General features: G+C 45.9%; 1 protein-coding gene across 1 annotated transcript in view; it reads left to right on the forward strand.

Annotated features, from left to right (window-relative positions):
- LOC141091440 (uncharacterized) overlaps positions 1–18,919 on the forward strand; it is a 31,947-nt gene extending 13,028 nt beyond the window's left edge. The window contains exons 4-6 of the mRNA XM_073577005.1: positions 11,490–11,581; positions 15,910–15,998; positions 18,065–18,919. Coding sequence (XP_073433106.1) covers positions 11,490–11,581; positions 15,910–15,998; positions 18,065–18,080 — 197 coding nt within the window. The 3' untranslated portion in view covers positions 18,081–18,919. The remainder of the gene's footprint in view (positions 1–11,489; positions 11,582–15,909; positions 15,999–18,064) is intronic.
- Positions 18,920–19,142: the final 223 nt, after the last annotated feature.

Below are 19,142 nucleotides of genomic sequence, written 5' to 3' on the forward strand. Positions count from 1 at the left end.
GGAGATTACAGGAAAGAGGGGTATTACTGGGGTATTATATGTACCCCACACCTTCTATACCCCATGTACTGGAGATTACAGGTAAGAGGGTATTACTGGGAATTATATGTACCCCACACCTTCCATACCTGATGTACTGGAGATTACAGGTAAGAGGGTATTACTGGGGTATTATATGTACCCCACACCTTCTATACCCCATGTACTGGAGATTACAGGAAAGAGGGTATTACTGGGGTATTATATGTACCTCACACCTTCTATACCCCATGTACTGAAGATTACAGGTTAGAGCGTATTACTGGGGTATTACGTGTACCCCACACCTTCTATACCCCATGTACTAGAGAATACAGGTAAGAGTGGTAATACTGGGGTATTATATGTACCCCACACCTTCTATACCCCATGTGCTGGAGATTACAGGTAAGAGGGTATTACTGGGGTATTATATGTACCCCACACCTTCTATACCCCATGTACTGGAGATTACAGGTAAGAGGGGCATTACTGGGGTATTATATGTACCCCACACCTTCCATACCCGATGTACTGGAGATTACAGGAAAGGGGTATTACTGGGGTATTATATGTACCCCACACCTTCTGTACCCCATGTACTAGAGATTACAGGTAAGAGTGGTAATACTGGGGTATTATATGTACCTCACACCTTCTATACCCCATGTACTAGAGATTACAGGTAAGAGTGGTAATACTGGGGTATTATATGTACCCCACACCTTCTATACCCGATGTACTGGAGATTACAGGAAAGGGGTATTACTGGGGTATTATATGTACCTCACACCTTCTATACCCCATGTACTGGAGATTACAGGAAAGAGGGTAATACTGGGGTATTATATGTACCTCACACCTTCTATACCCGATGTACTGGAGATTGCAGGAAAGAGGGTAATACTGGGGTATTATATGTACCTCACACCTTCTATACCCGATGTACTGGAGATTACAGGAAAGGGGGGTATTACTGGGGTATTTTATGTACCCCACATTTTCTATACCCCATGTACTGGAGATTACTGGTAAGAGGGTATTACTGGGGTATTTTATGTACCCCACACCTTCCATACCCCATGTACTAGAGATTACAGGAAAGAGGGTATTACTGGGGTATTATAGGTGCCCCACATCTTCTATACCCCATGTACTGGTGATTACAGGTAAGGGGGTATTACTGGGGTATTATATGTACCCCACATCTTCTATACCTCATGTACTTGTGATTACAGGTAAGGGGGTATTACTGGGGTATTATATGTACCCCACACCTTCTATACCCCATGTACTGGAGATTACAGGAAAGAGGGGTATTACTGGGGTATTATATGTACCCCACACCGTCTATACCCCATGCCCTGGAGATTACAGGTAAGAGGAGTATTACTGGGGTATTATATGTACCCCACATCTTCTATACCCCATGTACTGGAGATTACTGGTAAGAGGGTATTACTGGGGTATTTTATGTACCCCACACCTTCCATACCCCATGTACTAGAGATTACAGGAAAGAGGGTATTACTGGGGTATTATAGGTGCCCCACATCTTCTATACCCCATGTACTGGTGATTACAGGTAAGGGGGTATTACTGGGGTATTATATGTACCCCACACCTTCTATACCCCATGTACTGGTGATTACAGGTAAGGGGGTATTACTGGGGTATTATATGTACCCCACACCTTCTATACCCCATGTAATGGAGATTACTGGTAAGAGGGTATTACTGGGGTATTATATGTACCCCACATCTTCTATACCCCATGTACTGGTGATTACAGGTAAGGGGGTATTACTGGGGTATTATATGTACCCCACACCTTCTATACCCCATGTACTGGAGATTACAGGTAAGAGGGTATTACTCGGGTATTATATGTACCCCACATCTTCTATACCCCATGTACTGGAGATTACTGGTAAGCGGGTATTACTGGGGTATTATATGTACCCCACACCTTCCATTTCCCATGTACTAGAGATTACAGGAAAGAGGGTATTACTGGGGTATTATAGGTGCCCCACATCTTCTATACCCCATGTACTGGTGATTACAGGTAAGGGGGTATTACTGGGGTATTATATGTACCCCACATCTTCTATACCCCATGTACTAGAGATTACAGGAAAGAGGGTATTACTGGGGTATTATAGGTGCCCCACATCTTCTATACCCCATGTACTGGTGATTACAGGTAAGGGGGTATTACTGGGGTATTATATGTACCCCACACCTTCTATACCCCATGTACTGGTGATTACAGGTAAGGGGGTATTACTGGGGTATTATATGTACCCCACAACTTCTATACCCCATGTAATGGAGATTACTGGTAAGAGGGTATTACTGGGGTATTATATGTACCCCACATCTTCTATACCCCATGTACTGGTGATTACAGGTAAGGGGGTATTACTGGGGTATTATATGTACCCCACATCTTCTATACCCCATGTACTGGAGATTACAGGTAAGAGGGTATTACTGGGGTATTATATGTACCTCACACCTTCTATACCCAATGTACTGGAGATTACAGGTAAGAGGGTATTACTGGGGTATTATATGTACCTCACACCTTCTATACCCCATGTACTGGAGATTACAGGTAAGAGGGTATTACTGGAGTATTATATGTACCCCACACCTTCTATACCCCATGTACTGGAGATTACAGGTAAGAGGGTATTACTGGGGTATTATATGTACCTCACACCTTCCATACCCCATGTACTGGAGATTACAGGTAAGAGGGTATTACTGGGGTATTATATGTACCTCACACCTTCCATACCCCATGTACTGGAGATTACAGGTAAGAGGGTATTACTGGGGTATTATATGTACCCCACACCTTCTATCCCCCATGTACTGGAGATTACAGGTAAGAGGGCTATTACTGGGGTATTATATGCACCCCACGTCTTCTATACCCCATGTACTGGAGATTACAGGTAAGAGGGTATTACTGGGGCATTATATGCACCCCACGTCTTCTATACCCCATGTACTGGAGATTACAGGAAAGAGGGGCATTACTGGGGTATTATATTTACCCCACACCTTCTATAACCCATGTACTGGAGATTACAGGTTAGAGGGTATTACTGGGGTATTATATGTACCCCACACCTTCTATACCCCATGTAATGGAGATTACAGGTAAGAGGGTATTACTGGGGTATTATATGCACCCCACGTCTTCTATACCCCATGTACTGGAGATTACAGGTAAGAGGGTATTACTGGGGTATTATATGCACCCCACGTCTTCTATACCCCATGTCCCCCCATATCTCCCCCTACAGAGCCAGCGCCACTATGTACTGACAGGACCTTGGTGAGGTCACAGTCATGTAATCAGTTACAAAAAACAGACGGAGGGCACCGCTGTACTACAATAAAGCAAAAAAGGGGTTCTCCCAAGACATGTTAGTGAACAATAGCACAGAAAAAAGGGAAAGCAACATGCCCATGAAATGGGATCACCACAGATAGTGGAATGCAATTAACAAATTTTATTTATCAATACTGGCACAAACATAGAACAAATAAAAATGAGAAAAATGGTTGCACTCATTTGCATTAAAGCATGTCAATGTGAAATACAAGAAGTGTGAATAGCATAATGGCTTTTGAAATTTAGGAAAACACATGAGATACATAGCACAAAATTTGGCCAAAAAATGTGAACCCATTCACCAACGTCAAGGTAATCTCAATGAATGGGTCCCTGACCTGACTGCCTAATATGAACACTTACCTCTGGCTAATAACTTGGTAAAGCCTATATTTATAGGAAGGTCGGAACAAAATGTGATTGGATGTAATTAAAATCACAGCATGGTGAATGGTGGAGTGCTCAGTCAGAAAGCTAGCATACAAATTACGCTATTCACACTCCTTGTATTTCACTTTGACATGCTTTAATGCAATTGAGTGCAAACATTTCCTTATTTTGATAAGTAAGCTGTTTTTCGGTATGCACCTGTTTAGACTAGTTCTAGATGTGCCATCAGTTTTCTGTAATTTACAAACATAGAACAACACAGTGTCCATAAAAACAGCTAAAAACATTCAAAAAAGCAAACAGGTCATTGTAATGTCCACACATATAAGGAATTCAAGAGGGAACGCTTTAACTGTACTTTATTCTTCTCCTTCTTCCTCCAGCACACAGCATCACATTTCCCTCATCAGGCTAAACTGAAACTCCCAACCCACTTCCTGTCTATAACCTTCCAGTCACAAGATTTCCTTTCTTAAAGAGACAGGTCAAATCATTATACATTACATCATCCCTCTTCTTTTTTTTTTTTTATATATATATATATATATATATATATATATTAACAACCTCAAAAAAATATTGACAAGGCAACAACGAGAAAAGAAAAAGAAAAGAGAGAAAAAGAAAAAAACAAAGAAGAACATCCAAGAAAAGACATATGTCTGTACTGTCTTATTTGTTAATTTCAAATCAGACATTTTAATTACATCTCTTCAATAAGTCTCGATGGAGCCCTTCTTTCCAGTGTAGGGTAATGTCTGGGTTCATTGGGGGTGTCCATTGCTGACTGATCAACTACCCCTTGATGGCCCTCTCCACCGTCGGGTACCATATCTTCCACCGGTGGGATTTCATTACCATTGTCCAAGGGTATAATTTTAAAATGTGAGGAATTTCGGGTTATAGCGTGTCCATCTTGCTCAACCGTGACCATGTTGCCTCTTCTCTCAGTAACATTATATTTTGCCAGACCATATACAGCTGAGGTTTTGTTGGTTGATCTTTGACGCTTCGCCTTCTGTCTGCATAATGTTTCATGGCTTGCTTGTTAGAGAAATCTGTTGATTGCACTGAAGAGTCACTTGGTAGGGGATGGCTGGTCACATCAGGGATCCGTATACGAAGAGTTCTACTGAACATTAGATGCGATGGAGCAGCATTAGTGGTGGAATGTGGCGCATTGCGGTAATTGCGCAAGAATTTGTATAGTGATGGTTTCAGTGGGGTGTGCTCCAGACTAGCTGCCTTGATTCGTTTCCCCATAGTGCGCATGAAACGCTCTACAATTCCATTGGCTTGCGGCCAGCAAGGTGTGATTTTCCTGTGGCTGAACCCTAAGTATTCAGAAAACTGTGTAAACATATGTCCATTCAATGGAGGTCCATTGTCTGTTTTAACCACCCTTGGAATGCCATATGCAGAGAATATGTCGTCCAGTTCTGGTATGACACTATTAGCAGACGTTGAAGAGATGAACAAAATAACAGGGTATCTAGAATATTCATCAATTGTTACTAGAATGTATTGGCCATTTGGTAATGGTCCATATATGTCGACGGCCACTTCCTCCCAGATAGCAGTGGGTAACGGAGACATTTGTAGCGGCTCTAAGGCTAGTTTCACACTAGCGTTTTTGAGCGCAGCGACGGCCTGCGCACGGCCGCCGCTAAGCCCCGCCCCCTGCTGCGCCTCCGCCGGTAGCTCCGCCTACCGGCGAATGACGCTGCATGCGTCCTGCGTCCCCTATCTTTATCATTGGGGGCACAGGCCGTGCGCAGTATGCGTTTGGCGGCGCATGCGCCTTTTTGACGGTGCGCCGGCGCAACCAAACTGCAGCAGGTTGCGTTTGGCGCAGGTTGGTGCACCGTCAAAAAGGCGCATGCGCCGCCAAACGCATACTGCGCACGGCCTGCGCCCCCAGTGATAAAGATAGGGGATGCAGGACGCATGCAGCGTCATGCGCCGGTAGGCGGAGCTACCGGCAGAGGCGCGGCAGGGGGCGGGGCTTAGTGGCGGCCGTGCGCAGGCCGTCGCTGCGCTCAAAAACGCTAGTGTGAAACTAGCCTAACCTTGGTGATGGTGTAATTAATTGACAAGTAGAACAGCGTCTAATCTTCTCTTCCACCAATTGATCCATACTTGGGAACCACACTTTTTCTCTGAGTAACTTTTTTGTACCAACAATCCCTAGATGACCTTCGTGTGCTATCTGCATGACTAAGTTGTGCAAGGCCTTAGGTACAACCAGTTTGGTACCTCGATGGATGAGGTGCTCTTCAGTGACTGACAATTTCTCACGTACATTTGAAAATAGTTTTAATTCCTTCAGATCAATCCCAGAATCAGGAATTTTTTCTTTTGAATTTCATGCCACCTTCGATTTTGGATGATTTCTATTAAGGCACAGAGTGTCTTGTCACTTGTTGTATTCACAAACTGATCTGCAGAAAGTCCTTTTGGCACGGCGTGAGCTGCAACAAATCGTATGTATTCTTCCATGGAGGCATGCCCAGGTATATCATCATTCACAGGATGTCTTGAGAGATAATCAGCCGGATTGCTATATTTTCCATGTTTGTGAACAATGTTGTAATTGTAGTCCTGTAGACGTAGACCCCATCGTTCGATCCGTGCAGGTATTTTAGCTCGGGGATTTCCAAAAATTGTAAAGAGAGCTTGATGATCCATGACAATGGTGAAGGGAGCTCCATAGAGAAATAAGTAAAAGTGTTTACATCCCCAGACAAATGCCAAGCTTTCTTTTACAGGTTGTGAATATTTTCTTTCAGTGCTTGTTAGGTTTTTGCTTGCATAGGAAATGATGTGGGGACTTTGATTGTCATCCTTGTATTGCGCTAAAATAGCACCCAGTCCCACCGGAATGGCATCCACAATGAGGTCAGTTCGAAGAGCTGGATCAAAATAGGCCATGGTGGTTGTTGAGCAGAGTTCATTTTTAATTGTGTCAAAAGAGGCCTGACAGTCCTGGGACCATTGAAAGACACAACTTTGTTTTGTAAGTTCTATTAATGGAGTGCTGATTGTTGAAAAATTTGGAATGTATCTAGCAGAGTATTTGAGGCTGCTCTGATGGATTCCACTTTCTTGAGATCAGGTCGTACTCCTTCCGCTGAGAAGATGTGACCATAGAACACCAATGAACTTTTATCAAATTCACATTTCTCTTTGTTCAAAGTAAGTCCAGCAGAGAGCAGGCATTCGAAGATAGCATATAGGACACGATTGTTTTCAGCTTGAGTTGTCCCAAAAACCAGTATGTCATCACTATAATTGAAGGCATTTGGAATGTGTTGAATGACGCTCCTTATCATGTCTTGAAAAATTTCCGCTGCTGAGAAGACCCCAAAAGTCAATTTTTTATATCTTCTGAGACCCACATGGGTGGAAAATGTTGTTAAGTATCTGGATTCAGGACTCAATTCTAACTGATGATAGCCCTTATTGAGGTCAAGCTTTGAGAAAACGGTTGCTCCATTTAATAAACGAATGATGTCATCAATTGTAGGTGAGCTATGTCTTTCTCTCTGAATAGCGGTGTTGGGCAGGCGCATGTCAACACACCGTCTCACCTGCTCTGGAGTCTTTGGTTTTGGAACTACCACAAGTGGAGAGACCCACGGAGTGGGACCAGTAACAGTTTCAATAACGTCCTCATCCATGAGCAATTGGAGTTCCTTTTTCTACCTTCTCTCTCAGGTGAAATGGAATCCGCCTGTGAGCCTGGGCTACTGGACGAACACTGTCATCTACATGAAGATGCACTTGAGAGTTCTTTAGTTTTCCCAAACCACTAAATAAGGAGGGGAAGCTGTTCACCATGGCCTGTACGTCCAGATCCGCTGGGTCGGTTATAGTATGAATAATCTGGAAGAGTCCTAGCTTCAGGGCAGTGTGATAGCTGAGAAGACAGCCTCCCGATCCTTGTAACGGGTGAAATGTGGTTTTCTGCCTATTTTCTTTATAGCTAAGTTCAGCGTCAAATTGTCCCATTGTAATTAGAGGTGTTTTAGATCTATATGGAAAGATTTTAGTATGCACCTGCTGTAAGACTGGCTTTACTTTCAATTGTTCATATGCATTGCTGTCTATGATATCCACTGAAGCTCCCGTATCTATTGTAAAGGTGATATCCGTGTCGCCGATGGCGAGCGTGATGCAGGGAGACCGCACTGAGCCAGTGACAGAGGTCGTGAACACATAGTTCTCAGCCACAGACATTTCTTCTGTATCCTGATTTACCATTTTTATATTCGCCGGCTTTGTAGTAGACAGAGGAGACTTGTTGTGCGCTGATTAGTAGACAGCTGTAAAATGGTTCCCTTTTCCACATTTACTGCATGTTTGTCCGATAGCTGGACATTTGTTCAGGTGGTGAGGGAAAGCTTGTCCATATCTATAGCATTTCTTCTGTGTCGGGGCTTGCTTGTCTTGTGCACTTTTATGTTTGAGATTATGCACATGTAAATTATCCCCATTCTCCATTGCGGTGGCCTGATGATCTGCTAACTCGATAGCCCGGGCCATCTGGAGTAAATCACGCAGAGAGAGATCCGGCTGCAGTTCTTTACGCCTTATGTTATTAGACGAGCAGATGACAATTACTTGAGTTAGGATTTCATCATCTACATCCGTAAATGCACATCCATGGGCTAGCTCTTTTAGCCTTGTGACATAGGTGTCGATGGATTCTTCTGGAAGCTGCTTAGCAATTATGAACTTGTATCTCTCATATCTGAAGTTCTGTTTGGGGTTGAAGTAGTCAGTGAGAGCTTTGGTGCAGTTGCTGTACGTGTCTGTGTGGCGCCCCCAGGAGTATGGTCGCCACACTGGCTTTGCCTTCCTCCAGGGGAGGGTAATGCCAGGCTTGGAGGCAATGATGGGTCTCTCTCACAGTCAATCCATACATGCAACACAGTTCCACTCCAGGCCAGCAGGGGGAACTCTGAACCAGGATGTAGGGGAAGGGTGTCCTCTGAGGGCCGAGTGGGAGGAGTGGGGAGATAGTCTGCGGAGGGTCAAGTGTGCAGACATGGAGAACGAAGCTGAGAGGTTGAGCTGCAGAAGGTGAGCTCCCTCAGCTTGAGAGCGCGCGAACTGGAGTCTGGTCTCCACGGTGGTACGGATACTGATGGTCCTGCCACAGATACCAGCGGAGTAGGAGGCTGTAAATGCCCTGCTCTCACCACAGACTTTGGACACAACAGTAATTGAATAGAGAGCCAGGACTCAGGAGAGGAGTCCCCGAGAGAGGCTACAGCTGTCTGTCATACAAGTAACATTCTAGGAACATCTGAGGAGAGGCATTTCAGAGTAACTAAGGACTGGAGTGCTTCACACTACAAAGCGCTAGGAAGGAGACTGCACAGCCCATCTGTGAGAGAATCCTGAATTGCCTCCAGGCTAACCTGCTCCAATACCATCTGTGATCAGGACCCTAGACTGCATATACTCAGTAAAGGTATAGAAACTGCAACTGCTGTGTCTTGTCTGTTCCTACGCTTCCAGCACTGCTACATCCCAGTGCTGGATACATCTACACTGCCCTGGGACTCCAGCTCCACCTGTGGGGAGCTTTACCATCTATGCTGCATACACCATCAGTCCCAGCGGATCTGTATGCAGCGTTGGCCTAACACCATACTTGCCAAACACCACGGGTGGCGTCACGAACTATCCTACCATTAACTACATCTCCCCATTGCTTGGGAGCCCAGGGCCATGGACCGGGTCACCGCTGCTGTGACACATCCCCTCGACACCGGCCCGGTACCACAGCCCTGGGAGGGCGACCCATCTGTCTCTGGTGCAGGTAACATGCTGTATATGTCATAGACTGCTGTGCCCGCGCAGTGCAGGAACAAGGCTCTCTTTCTTTTCTCCTCTTTTATGTCCATAGCTTGCAGGAAATTCTCTAACCCGTTTAGCCATTTTCTCCAGTTATGAGAGAGATTAATGATATCAGACATATCAAACTGTGGAAACGTGTGCAAGTAGTCAGCCATGATGGAGTCTCTCAGTGGCGCTGGCGTGTGAAGCGGTAAAGCAGGGGTTAGTACTCACAGCAGCAGGTGATTGGATCCCATCCTCGTCGCCAGTTGTAATGTACACACGGTATAAGGAATTCAAGAGAGAACGCTTTAACTGTACTTTATTCTTCTCCTTCTTCCTCCAGCACACAGCATCACATTTCCCTCATCAGGCTAAACTGAAACTCCCAACCCACTTCCTGTCTATAACCTTCCAGTCACAAGACTTCCTTTCTTAAGGAGACAGGTCAAATCATTATACATTATAGTCATGTCATGGAATGATGATACAATGACTCTCCCACATCAAAATCCCACAAATGAATGTAAAAACACAGGGTACCCTCCACACACTGAATATATTAAATTAGATACAATACCATGCAATATAGTTCATGTAGGATAAAGTGCTTTATCCTCCCTTGAAGAAGCGACTTGGGTAGTGGCGATACGCGTGAGGCTTTGCTCTCCCCACCATCTTATCCCACAGCTGCACCAGGCACTTTACTTTTCTCATGCACTTTCATGCTCTCATGAGCTCAGATGCTCAGGGTTTCATCCTTTTCCGTCTTATTATACCTGGCCAACTAGGCCCTTTACCTTTGGACAGTGTGTAGCTAGTTTACATTTCACTCAGCTACTTTGCAGTTTTCAGGCTCATATTTTGTTGCCATACATGGACATAACAATTGATTGTATGGTGCTGTGAATAACCACATTTTTTCGGTGCAGGCCTCCTCGCCATCTACATGAACTATATTATATGGTATTATATTTAATTTAATATATTCAGTGTTTTCCGGGTTACAGTCTAGTCAGAGTCCAGGACTCATTCAAGGACAAGGGCAAGTTCTGGGTGGAGTGGAGAGCATGGCTGAACGTAGCAGAGTTAGCAGGTTCCAGTGCAGTGAAGGTGCAGCAGTGAAAGTTTCCTAGAAGAATGAGAGCACATCTTCCTCCATGTCTGGATGCTGGTACAGTCTTGGACATAAGGTTCGGAAGAGGTATAGAGAGTTATGCCTCTGTCTCCCCGATGAGGAAGATGTCAGCCGGATTGCAGAGTGAGGGGGAAGATGGTGGGAATCAGGACAGGATGGGCACAAGGACTGATGGGACACAAAACTAAGGGAACATCACTAAAAAGAGATTGTGTCTTAATCTGTATGTTGCAGCCATGTGTAAAAGAATTGCACAGTAGTCGGATCTGCTATCCCAGACCCAAGGTCTCTGTTTTGTTTGTATCCTGAACAAATCTCATGGACGGGGAGGTAACAAGGGCTGAAGCAAAAGTGAGTAAAGAACGTACTCGACCACATCACACACTCCACCCAGACATCTGTTTAGAAGAAGGGTTGCGGGCAATCAGAAGTCCATTCCGACCCACAGCAAACCGCCCCTGTACCCACTTTCACATGTAAGATTCACCTATTTCTTCCAGTGTCATGCGGCTCCTAATGATTCAGGTGCTTCTCACTTCAGCGACCTTTAGGACTGAGGAGCACAACGCCGGTCTCAATGAATCGCGCCAAGAGTGTCTTAGAAATGTCTCCTCACATGTAATAATATGGAGGCAGGAAACAGTCGGAGATTATAACTGAGCTCCGGTGTCTTTATCTCCTCAGATCCAGGATCTTCTCGGCTTCGATCCTCTGGTGGAATTGTTGTTGGGATGAGTCTCTTATTTCTGATAAATTCCATCGTTCTGCTGATAAAGGTGAGTCTGTATATCTCAATCAGTCCAGGGCCCTGGGATGTAGAGTCACAGAGGACTCCCATCCTCAGCACTGACCTCTGTGACAGGATCGCCAACGTGACTTTTTATTTTTTCTGGACAAATTATCAAAAGATCACGAACACAAAATATGCTTTACTACACACTGGAAAACCATAATGAATTATTATGATTATTAGTGATCCTCGTCTCCAGCCCATAATTCTCATATAAGACATCGGTCGCCATCATCCAGCCCTGACCTCCATGATACCAATCACTACACATCATCCTGCCCTTACCTCTCTCAGAGTCAGATGTCAAAGCCACATCTCAGGGTATTTAGCATCAAACTGACACTATTCTGATGTTTGACTTTGACATCTGATAATGTCCTAAAATGGACACTGTACTTACCTCCCTGATGCCTGTCACTACACATTACCCGTCATTTAACCCTTAAGGCCCCGTCACACACAGCGATCTCGCCAGCGAGATCGCTGTGTGTGACGGGGATCAGCGACCGGCCCCCTGCCGGTATCGCTGATCGTGCTCCATCGTCCTGGGCCATTTTTTGATCGCTGGTCTCCCGCTGGCCAGCACGCATCGCAGCAAGAGACCAGCGATCAGCGACAATGGTTTCCAATGTAAACATCGGGTATCTAAAAGCCGCGCGGCTCTTAGATACCTGCTGTTTACATTGGAAACCAGCTTGCTCGCTGGTCCTGATCGCTGGAGGGGCTGTCTATGTGACATCTCACCAGCGATCAGCCTATGTCCCAGCGATCCCATCCATGTCGGATCGTTGGTGGGATCGCTGGGACATCGTTACGTGTAACGGGGCCTTTACCACCCTGATGTCGGCTTTGATGACTCCATGTCATTCTGGCCATTTGTGTGTGGGGGGTGAACTATTCTTCCTTTTTACCAGATGTACCATTCCTTCCTATTGTTCAGTAAGTCAAAGGTCATAAGCCATAGTTTAGTGTGAGACAGTCTGATTCCCCTTTTTGCATGTTAATTTGTGGAATGCCTGCTGATTACAGATTGCATCAGTCCCCTGCAGTGTACTAGTCTGCATTATTTGAGGTGCAATTATGCAGTTTAATTGAACCAGTGAACAATGAGGGAACAGCCATGACTATCTCTCCTCAATCCTGTGGGGCAATGACCTGAAATGGGAGTTGAGGCATATAAAATGGGACCTGCTACAGGACTTCAGCAAAAGGACAATAATTCCTCCTGCTGGATTACAGAACTGCTCCACTGCCTAACATTGATGTAATGATTCCACCCCTCAGTATGTGCAGTGATTGACAGCTCAGTTGTCCAGTCTGGTGCAGGGGCATGCTGAGCTGTCTGTGCAGTGATTGACAGCTCAGTTGTCCAGTCTGGTGCAGGGGCATGCTGAGCTGTCTGTGCAGTGTTTTCCCTGTGCCTAGTGCCTTGCCTATCGATATATCTCTACCTGACCTTGTTCTAACCATCCGTTTGTCTAATCCTTTTGCTCTGTTCTGCTTTCCTCCTGGTAGTTTGACCTCAGACTGTTACTTGACAATGCCTTTGCCTCGTCCCTCTGTTTATGACATACCTGCTTGGCTATTGACTTCAGACTTCTCAGCTATCCCACTTATTGTGTGTCCGTGAGAACTAACTTAGTGTCGCATCTGAGCCCACAAGAACCCAGGGTGGGACAATTTTTTTTTGGCAACATACCTTGCTGTGCTCGGTCAGCTTCTTAAGCATGATGCTACCTCCACTTTGTGAGTGCCAGCCAAAAGCGGGTTGATGTTGGTTGAGTTTTTAGCCCAAGATGCCCTGAAATCACAGCGTTTCTAATCTCCGGCTAGCCAATGGAAGGGTGAGACTCTGTCAATTGCACCATCTTGTGTCTTTGTTGGGAATGTAATATATGATGTTACCAGTTGGTGATCTAATAAAGTCTTACCGGATTGAGGTACCCTCACCCTGTGTTGCCTGAGTAGTGTTCTACCCACGGGAAAGGAGTGCAGGCGTTCAGTGGGATAAGCCATGGACCGTGCAGTCTTTCTTAAGACAGCCGGGTCAGCAGACGAGAGCACCCACTGACCCTGTGTATCCATACTGGTCACTACACATCCCCTTTCATCCAGCCCTTTTCTCGCTGACGCCGGTCATTACACATCAACTATCAATCATAGAATCATAGAATCGTAGAGTTGGAAGGGACCTCCTGGGCCATCTGGTCCAACCCCCTGCTCAAAGCAGGATTCGCTAAATCATCCCAGTCAGATGTCTGTCCAGCCTCTCTTTGAAGACTTCCATTGAAGGAGAACTCACCACTTCTCGTGGCAGCCTGTTCCACTCATTGATCACTCTAACTGTCAAAAAGTTTTTTCTAATATCTAATCTGTGTCTCCTCCCATTCAGTTTCATCCCATTGCTTCTAGTCTTTCCTTGTGCAAATGAGAATAAAGTTGATCCTTCTACAATGTGACAGCCCTTTAGATATTTGTAGACAGCTATTAAGTCTCCTCTCAGTCTTCTCTTTTGCAAACTAAACATTCCCAAATCCTGCAACCTTTCCTCATAAGACAGGGTTTGCAGACCGGTCACCATTCTGGTCGCTCTTTTCTGAACTTGCTCCAGTTTGTTGATGTCTTTTTTAAAATGTGGTGCCCAAAACTGGACACAATATTCCAGAGGAGGTCTGACCAAAGAGGAGTAGAGGGAAATAATGACTTCACGTGATCTAGACTGTATGCTTCTGTTAATACATCCTAGAATTGCATTTGCCTTTTTTGCTGCTGCATCACACTGTTGACTCATATCCATCCCTGACCTCCCTGATGCCAGCTATTACACATCACCTGTCATCAACCATGACCTCCCTGATGCCGGTCAGTACACATCACTCATCATCCATCACTGACCTTCCTGACGCCGGTCATTATACATCACCCATCATCCATCCCCGACACCGGTATCTACACATCATACAGCACTGACGCAGGTCATTACCTATCATCCATCCCTTACCTACCTGATCCCGGTAACTAAACATCACCCATTATCCAGCCCTGACCTTCTTGACGTCAGTTACTACAGATCACCTGTCATTGTCTCCTGTTTCTATTGGTGGTATCTTTATGGCAGGAGAAATTTAAGAAAAGAAATATAATGAAAAAAATAAAATGTTATAACGATAAATATACAAATAATTTATATAGCAGGACAGAAGCCACATGGCTGCTCTGATATTAGACCTCACCCTGGAGATGATCTACTGGATCACTGGAGAGGATCACACAGTAGTGAAGACATCATCTGGGGAGTGTGTGACCCCCCCCCGTGTGTCAGGAGGACGGAACAGGACCCCGAGTGACATCACCGAGCCCCAACCTCATTCACTGATACATGAGCAGAAGATCCTAGAACTGACCAATAGGATCACTGAGCTGCTGAGCGGAGAGGTTCCTATAAGGTGTCAGGGCGTCACTGTCTATTTCTCCATGGAGGAGTGGGAGTATATAGAAGGACACAAGGATCTGTACAAAGACGTCATGATGGAGAATTACCAGCCCCTCACATCTCCAGATGGGTCTAGTCCGAGAAATCCACCAGAGAGAAGTCCCAGTCCTCTGTATTCCCAGGATCGTCCAGAGGAGAAGCAGAATGTCCTCCTGGATCATCAGCAGGAAGATCATGGTGACACAACAAGGGGACTTGACTTCACCTTATCCGAGTCGGTGAATGATTTTATTTCAGGAGAAGACTGGATGAGTGACTCCCATGGACATCTACTCTTATCTCCCTATTATGAAGCTAATGACAATTAGTTAGAGACTGGCAAAAGTAGCTCTGGATATGAACTTGATCATGGTTTCATATGACAAGCCTACAACCTGCTGTAACCACCGATCCACCAAACCGCTGCACGACCAGCTCTACCCTCACCTACTGTATCCTCACCCATCCCTTGTAGACTGTGAGCCCTCGCGGACTTGTATTGTGTAAGATTACTGTACTTGTATGTATTGTGTACACCCCTCCTCACATGTAAAGCGCCATGGAATAAATGGCGCTATAATAAATAATAATAAAAATAAATAATAATAATAATACAGTACAGTCACTGTCTCTTCCCTCCAGACTGTTTCCATGAAACCCTACAGGTGTGATGTAATGTATGGGCGAGGGTCAGCAATGACTGCTGATTGTTTCCATGAGATTCCGGATCTCACTGTATGATCTGTATATGGGGTCAATGTAGACACGTGGAGGAGGGATCACTTATGACCGGGCTAGAGGCGTGGAGCCGTGACCGATGTGACCTGTTTCTTGTCTTATAGTGGTGGCGTTATAAGAAGATGGAGACTGAGGATGAGGAGAAAAACACAGAAGAAAAAAAGAAGACTGGTCTGCAGCTCATCACTGACCGGTACTGACCATATCTGTGTGTAATTAATGTGACTGTCTTATCATTTACAGCGGCCGATTACAAGCGCTTGTTCCTGATTATAGATCGGACTTGTGGGTCCTATACATTGGGAAACCCCCCCAAAAGTGATACCATTTTAAAACAGCACCCCCTGACATACTGAAAACTGCAGTCAGGTAGTTTATTAACCTTTCAGGTGATGTTGAGGAATTAATACAAAGTGGCATGATCGGAATGAAAAATTGCATTATTACCACCGAAATGCTATTTGGTCGTGAATTGCCATGACAAACATCAGGACCACACGATCCTGATCTGATGGCACCAGTGGGGATAAAGAGGAAGCCCCCTACACTCTGTTAACTATTGACAGCGGCATCTAAGGCTTTAAACAGATATGGACGGTGCAAACACTGATCGTGGCTGATACAGCAACTTGTTAGCTATAGTGTACAGCCGACAGCTGCCGGATTGTCACCTGTAAGGGGGGGGGGAGGCTAGTCTCTTATATCTCAGGTCAGGTAAAAGGCGTATTGGCGGTCACTAAGAGGTTAAACATAAAATCCCCATGTGAACAGACCATTATAAGAGTGACGATCAATTTGTATACAGTCAATCAGCGATTGTATAGTAGTGATCAGGATATGATGGAGTCTTACTTCCCGGTCACCACCAGGTTATATTAGAGAAAGCTGAACCTGAGAATTGTGTCAGGACGTCCGTCTCCTCCAGGATGATTGCAGTGATATTGGTGCTGATTGCTGAATCTGTGATGTCTACACAGTGAAATAATGCAGCGTAGTGTGGCTCTGGCAGAGTGTGGCGCTAGGGAAGTGTGGCGCTAGGGAAGTGTGGCTCTGGCGTAGTGTGGCACTGGCATAGTGTGGCGCTAGGGGAGTGTGGCGCTGGCGGAGTGTGGTGCTTGCGGAGTGTGGTGCTGGCGGAGTGTGGCGCTAGGGGAGTGTGGCACTGGCGGAGTGTGGCGCTGGCAAAGTGTGGCACTGGCACAGTGTGGTGCTAGGGGAGTGTGGTGCTGGCGGGGTGTGGCGCTAGGGGAGTGGCGCTGGCGGAGTGTGGCGCTAGGGGAGTGTGGCGCTGGCGGAGTGTGGCGATAGGGGAGTGTGGCGCTGGCGGAGTGTGGCGATAGGGGAGTGTGGCGCTAGGGAAGTGTGGTGCTGGCGGAGTGTGTCGCTAGGGGAGTGTGGCTCTGGCGTGGTGTCGCGCTAGGGGAGTGTGGCGCTGGCGGAGTGTGGCGCTGGCGTAGTGTGGTGCTAGGCGAGTGTGGCGCTAGGGGAGTGTGGTGCTGGCGGAGTGTGGCCCTGGCACAGTGTGGCACTAGGAGAGTGTGGTGCTGGCGGAGTGTGGCGCTGGCAAAGTGTGGCTCTGGCACAGTGTGGCGCTGGCGGAGTGTGGCGCTGGCACAGTGTGGTGCTAGGGGAGTGTGGCGCTGGCGGAGTGTGGCGCTGGCGGAGTGTGGCGCTGGTGGAGTGTGGCCCTGGCGGAGTGTGGCCCTGGCACAGTGTGGCGCTAGGGGAGTGTGGCGCTGGCGGAGTGTGGCGCTGGCACAGTGTGGTGCTAGGGGAGTGTGGTGCTGGCGGGGTGTGGCGCTAGGGGAGTGTGGCGCTAGGGGAGTGGCGCTGGTGGAGTGTGGCGCTGGCGGAGTGTGGCCCTGGCACAGTGTGGTGCTAGGGGAGTGTGGTGCTGGCGGGGTGTGGCGCTAGGGGAGTGTGGCGCTAGGGGAGTGGCGCTGGTGGAGTGTGGCGCTGGCGGAGTGTGGCGCTGGCACAGTGTGGTGCTAGGGGAGTGTGGTGCTGGCGGGGTGTGGCGCTAGGGGAGTGTGGCGCTAGGGGAGTGGCGCTGGTGGAGTGTGGCGCTGGCGGAGTGTGGCCCTGGCACAGTGTGGTGCTAGGGAAGTGTGGCGCTGGCGGAGTGTGGCACCGGTGTACAATGGTGTCTGAGGACTTTGCTCTTCTGTTTTGTTTTAAAAAGAACAGAGATGATCAGATCTTCCTCCCTGAGGAGCGTTATCACATAGTGGCCTCCTATAACTGCTTATTTCCTTACAGATCGTCCTGTGGATAAAGAAAAGGAGACGAGAAAGAAGAAGATTCTTTTCATCCTGATCCAGAGAATATGGAAGACCGAGGCCGGGATGTGAAGAAACTCAGATACAGAGAATCAGAGTCCTCGTACCTTACACAGCGCACCGTCATTAACTGTATATATATTAACGTTATGGGTATTTATGACGTACCGATATGGTATTATTAATAGTACACACAGGTTCTCACAACATTAGAATATCATCAAAAAGTGACTCTCCTCTATTCTGTAGAGTCATTACACACAGAGTGATATATTCCACGGGTTTATTTCTGGTAATGTTGATGATTATGGCTTACAGCCAATGAAAACCCAAAAGTCATTATCTCAGGAAATTAGAATACTTTATAACACCGGCTTGAAAAATGATTGTAAAATCTGAAATGTTGTCCTCCTGACATGTATGATCAGTAAATGCACTCAATACTTGGTCGGGGTTCACCACCACGATCATCAACCTTCATTGTTACTAAAGTAAGTAATCTCATGGCACGGTTTCTATTGATTACATTGGGACACAGTAATTCTGCTTAAACCAATTTGCTGGGCATTAGAATGGAGAGGTTATATTTCGATTTGATATCTAGTGAAATAGTATAGGGTGCATGCGGAGCATATTGTTGATGCCTTGGGCACAAACCATTGTTACTCTATTCTATATTTATTGAATATTATTTTTCTCTCTTGATATATACCATGCGCAGTGTTTTTTGTTTCTTATGGTTGTTTTTATATGGTTAGTGTCCCCTTTTGGGGTATGTTCATTGAAATCATGGATAAGTACCTGTTTTTATATGGCGTTTATTATTGATCAAATAAATTTTTTTTTTTATTTATGTATGGTTCTCTTCTTGTTAGTGACAGTTTAATTACTGCCCCTATTGGTTTAAGATTGTATATGGAAGTGCCATTTTTTGTGATTTGGACAAAACAGATTTAATTGGAGTCCAGAGTATCTCTGCTGCCTCATTATAGTGAATGGATCCACCGGGGGTTTCATCTGTCACGTCACTCAGAGATTTAGATGGAAACCCCAAAGTA

Source organism: Dendrobates tinctorius, unplaced genomic scaffold, assembly GCF_039654945.1.
Source record: "Dendrobates tinctorius isolate UK_male_01 unplaced genomic scaffold, ASM3965494v1 ptg000054l, whole genome shotgun sequence".
NCBI classification, from domain to species: domain Eukaryota; kingdom Metazoa; phylum Chordata; class Amphibia; order Anura; family Dendrobatidae; genus Dendrobates; species Dendrobates tinctorius.